This window comes from Suillus subaureus (genome assembly GCF_016647635.1).
Source record: "Suillus subaureus strain MN1 chromosome Unknown BJ212scaffold_28, whole genome shotgun sequence".
NCBI lineage: Eukaryota > Fungi > Basidiomycota > Agaricomycetes > Boletales > Suillaceae > Suillus > Suillus subaureus.
Genome location: NW_024538584.1, coordinates 299983 through 305003, shown reverse-complemented (window position 1 = coordinate 305003; position 5021 = coordinate 299983). Strand labels below are relative to the sequence as shown.

Sequence of the window (5021 nt, the reverse complement as noted above, 5' to 3'; positions counted from 1 at the left end):
ATGGATGGAGATCTTTACCTTCAAATTTTGAAGGATAAACTTCAGAATTTCCTGGAGTTTTATGATCTTAATGCTTCTGATGTCATCTTTCAGCAAGACAATGACCCTAAGCATACCTGCAGAAAGGTCAAGAAGTGACTAGATGGGCAGGAATTTAGGACTATGGTGTAGTATGTACAATCTCCTGACCTTAACCCATTGGAATATCTCTGGGACCTTGTCAAAAGGAGACTTGCAGAGTATGAGCATCCCCCTAAGGAAATAGTAGCAATGGTTGGGAATAAAGAAGCGTGGGAGCAATTTCAAACTCAGACATAATATTTTCATGTATATTTTTATTTGTGTAAGCAAATAACAGTAACCATCCTCTGATTTAACTGAGATCCCACCATCTATATTAACAGCTGCAAAACTGTTACAATGGTATCTCTGTCTTAAAATAGGCATATCTTCACATCCCCTTGGCCAAATCACATGATCCAAGTGTCAGTTTGTAGCCAAGGGTTTGTAGTTCACATGCCCCCACCAACACTAAGCATGATTCCCACGTGCATAGGTGCTATATTGTGTACACTGAAAAAGTACCAAACATTGTAACAGTTTTGCAAGTCACTATATCTTTAGTGACATCCATGACCATCTTATGGATCTGGATGACTCCATCCCTGCTACACAGCCTGCTTTTGCAGACTATAAGTCTGATTCTGACACCAGTCACAAGCTAGAGGTCTTGGACTGCAGTTCCACTCATGATATAGAGGTCTTGGACTGCAATTCCAACCTTGAGCCTCCACCACTTGCCCAAAAGCCCATGTCTCACTCCATCTTCCCACTGGACTTTTACTTGTTGGCTGCAAGTCAGAAGCAGAAAATGTCGCCTCTTCTGGGTGACGACGATGATGTGCTGATGCTGTCATCTGAAGATGAAAGTGTGGAGTGCACCAACACAAGTATGGTCGCAGTCAAGACTGAACCTGTTGAACCAGTGTCCATGTGCTGGTTGACATCTTCAGTATGTTTAATTTCTTAATGCTATATTTTACTGACTACAATTATCAGACCACTGTTGCTGCCATGCTCAAAGCTCCTCCCACAAACCAGCTGAAGACTGAGACTTCTGCTACCACTGGAACAGTTGCCCCTGCCTCCAAAGCCATCATATGCTCTGCATACAGGAAGAAACATCTCCCCAAGGGTTGCCAGATGGAAAACAAGTAGGCAAGAGAGTTTATTCCTACTGCTATTCGCTGCATTGGCAATATGGACAAAGTGTGGACTCTGGCAGATGACATTCTCTGCCCTATTTTGCAGTCAGTCTGGGACACAGTCTATAAGGGCAAGATTCCACACACAGTTGTCGCTGATGGGCCTGTTATTGCCCTCGTACACTATTTTTTCAGCCACTATTTATATCTAACTTTTGTTTTAGACCCTCCAACGGTTGTCCAAGTGGCACAATACTATAAGTAATGTCACCCTCATCGTACTTGCCAACTTCATGGCTTCACAGGATGATCTAGATACTGATCAGGACTGCAAAGATTTCACAATAGCCTTGGTTGAAAAGCTTGGCTTCTTGTTCGGGGAGATCACAGATGAAGGAGCAATGTCCAAGCCATTCCAATCTGACCTCATTTGTACAGATCCTTGTGCAGCACAAGTGTGCCATGTCTGGCGCTGTCAGTCTACTGGGAATCAACAATTCATTTCCAGGGCACTCAAAGGGTGCTCTTGCTCTTGCCACAGCAGTGGTAATCATTTTCTAACTTCTTTTTTCATAGCACTAACTGATGTTTTCTTGTGTTTCAGATGGAACACACCATCCAGCTTTTCACTAATGGACATATGATCCTTTCTGACATCGACACTGCTGGCAATGGCCAAGGCAACAAAACCCCCCTGGACATCAATCCATCCACAGGCAAGGAGAGCAGCATGCCTCTAGCATTTTCCGACACCAATTGGGGTGTGCACACCCAAGCTTACACAGTGTCTATCAATTGCTTGCCACACTCAGTCATCCTTTGAAATTTGGAGCTTGTGCAGAGTGTTGCCATGATGAGGCATGGTTTGCAGATGGATGTAGATGAAGAATCTGAGGATGAGTGAGCACTGATTTGCTAGAGGTGGTATCCTTCATTCTTATAGTTCATCTCTCTCTTGTCATTATTCACTCACTGTCTCGCCATCGCTATCTAATCACTCATCACTGTCCCCCTGGCTACTATTGCCATTATATTATTGGCTATATCACACATTTCACCATCTTTTAGCTCATTGTGGCCTCCTTGCTAGTACTTGTTTCTTACTTACTCTCTTTTTTTCATTTCTATGCTACTTAATCACCTTGTCTGGCTGGAATGCAGTTGTTTTTGCTTGAAACAAGTATGAATTAAGTGTAATTAAGTGTAAAATAAGTGCACAAAATGAGGCAATCAACAATTGAAGTGCAGTTCATGCTCGAACAAGTGGTAAAAAAGCCCAAAGAAGTGCGCAAAAGCCTAAAACAAGAGGAGGGGATCTGCTTTTGAGCTTGTAGCAGCTTGTAACAAGGATGCGTTATGGTCCTTGTCAGAAACTTTTCTGATCTTGTGTGGGAAAACAAGTGACGAAAGGGAAGTTAAGTAATGTGAGAATTTCCTAATGCCTGCGTCGATGGCATTGTTGGCAAATTGAGCTCGGAACTTTGGCGATGCGGTGAAGGTGCACGTATAGTACGTAGTTGAAATATCAAGGAGGAGTGACAGTGTGGCAGTTGCGTCGTGAGCTTTGAGAAGCGTGTTTGATGGGGACTGTCGTGATGGCGGCAATGGCAACTTGGAGGCGTATGTCGGAGTCTTCCGAGTCTGGGTCTTCGGGTAGTTTTCAAGTTTGCCTTTGCTCCTCCCCAAGAGTAAAAAGGATCAGAGCCATGAGGAGTTCCGAGGGTTTGACAATGTTCCTCGATATTAATTAAGAGCATCGTGAAAATAATGGCCGATTGCCGGGATACAGCCAGTTTCATATACTACAATCGTGTCAGGCAGAGCGACCATTTTCAAAGAGGTCCTTCAAGTTCGCGCGACCAAATATCGTAACAAGTAGGACCCTTTTGTTTGTCCAGTTCCACTGTGACAAGTAAAGGAAAAATAATCCAACGATAAATCTAGTCCAATGATACAAAAGTAACTGTAAAAATACATCTAACTGCGAATGTATCCCTCGAAAAGTTATCAAGGTACTTATAATCACAGAAGATACTGCCGACAGGAGCTAAATATGCCTCGTCGACAAATACCAGATAATAAACAAGGACTGCGAATGAGAACTAAACAAGAACGCCTTTTTCGGCGAGTTTTTACCAAGCATCCACACCAGAGCTGCAGCAAATAGACAGCTTCCCATAATGTATGGGTTTTCGATGAAGGCCAGCATAACCAGCATATGACAAGCCGTCAATATGACCTTCGTTTTGAGTATGGAACCGAGAAGGACAGGTATAGTGGGGACGCCGGCTTTCATATCGTCTTCGAAATCACGGACATCAGTCATGATCTATGGACATGATCAGGGTCAAATCATGTGATCATATAATGTCTACTTACTGCGTGGCATGAGCGGTTGACGGTCGACCAGACTATTAGTTGAACAACACTCCATGGGGACGGAAGCATGTTAGTCAGATTGCCTGAACCCGACAACACGGAGAGGACCACAGTGTAAATGCCACATCTGAAGAGTATTAGTTTACGCGTGCATCATTCAAAGCAAACACGCAGACGTACCCTCGAATGATGCCATTAAATATGGCTTTCATGCCAGGGATGCGTTTGATGACCAGGACAGGCGCAGATGCAGAAGGCTGGCACTTGTCTCCCCCAAACCTATTGAGGCGTATCAGCGTAAACTTCCTAAAGCTGATCGGAGTGGTCCAGAGCAAGGCAGGAGCGACGAACGCTGCCGTGGTGAGGAGCGTCGAAATTGGACACTGGGATAGTGCTAATGCAAGGAACACAGCGCTGACGGCAAGGAAGGTTCGTGCATATGTAAACCAAGAGGCAAGGCGTGGGTCGTTGGCGTTGTTGTGTTTTGACGAAAATTCCTCCTCTTTATCCTTAAGATGGTCAGCACCCATGGCAAGGATATCCGACGTAATACAGATGGTTATCTGCAGAGACGATTGTATCGGCGATATTATTCAGTATTAAATTGATGAACGTACCGGTCTCCAGTCGATACTTCCATTGGCGGACATGACATAAGACATAAGGATTGACAGGGCCAAGCTGTTCATCGATATTACGATGGGTCGCAAGAAGAGTTCATCTGCAAGCTTCGGGATTGTGAGGATTGACATGTTGATTGAGAGTGAAGAGCAGGCAAATGCTACTCCTCCCACTTTTTATGCTGGTGCAACTGTATTCCGTGAGTCGAATGACTGGCACGGATGCGTCATCTTGATTAGAATCAACGTTCAAACCGGTGATTTTTCAGCACATGCACCGTCGGTTTCACAAATTTTTGCCTTGCTTAAGTTTTCCGCCGAGCCGAAAGCAGTGTGAGAAGTTGCATTGGCAAAAAGCTCTGTAGTCCAACTCGGGTGGTTCGAATTCACTGACGGTGTCCTACAACAGTTGGTCAATAAGACTACGTGAAGGCAGCATCGATACACACCCAGGTACTCGTGTGTTTTGCAGCACTTACATTCGAACATTTTGGATTGTTTTCGGATTCCTATCATGCAAAGTGGCGTTAAACGTCCTGGTTACCTGTCGATCATATTTTCGCTTCATGAGTGAGAAGAACAACGCCAGGCCTGGCTAACACTCCGTCGATGTCGTAGATTTGTTCTTGGGAGATGATTTTTTGCACCCAGTTACACCGAAGTTCACCGCGGAGTCATTAAGGAGTCATTCATGACCTATATCTTTGTATTACGTCAGGCAGCACATGAGGGAGTCATTATTTTTAGCAGATCTATAGAGGCCTTCAATTGCTCGACAATCACTGCCGTACCTATTATTAGAGTTCATACTTGACGA

At 44.4% G+C, this 5021-nt stretch overlaps 3 protein-coding genes across 3 annotated transcripts; 2 read left to right on the top strand and 1 right to left on the bottom strand.

Moving 5' to 3' along the window:
* Positions 1-643: 643 nt before the first annotated feature.
* Positions 644-1218, top strand: BJ212DRAFT_1483522 (uncharacterized protein; the record flags this gene model as incomplete). The annotated part of the gene is made up of 2 exons (XM_041340630.1): positions 644-1012; positions 1060-1218. The coding sequence occupies 2 exons, from the start codon at positions 644-646 to the stop codon at positions 1216-1218; spliced, it is 528 nt and encodes a 175-aa protein (XP_041190218.1).
* Positions 1219-1809: 591 nt separating this feature from the next.
* On the top strand, positions 1810-2028 carry BJ212DRAFT_1277310 (uncharacterized protein; the record flags this gene model as incomplete). Its single annotated transcript, XM_041331354.1, has 1 exon — positions 1810-2028. One exon carries the CDS (start codon positions 1810-1812, stop codon positions 2026-2028), a length of 219 nt encoding a protein of 72 aa, XP_041190217.1.
* A 1224-nt stretch (positions 2029-3252) lies between these two features.
* BJ212DRAFT_1483520 (uncharacterized protein) lies at positions 3253-4336 on the bottom strand (the record flags this gene model as incomplete). The annotated part of the gene is made up of 4 exons (XM_041340629.1): positions 3253-3534; positions 3585-3711; positions 3765-4147; positions 4202-4336. 4 exons carry the CDS (start codon positions 4334-4336, stop codon positions 3253-3255), a joined length of 927 nt encoding a protein of 308 aa, XP_041190216.1.
* Positions 4337-5021: the final 685 nt, after the last annotated feature.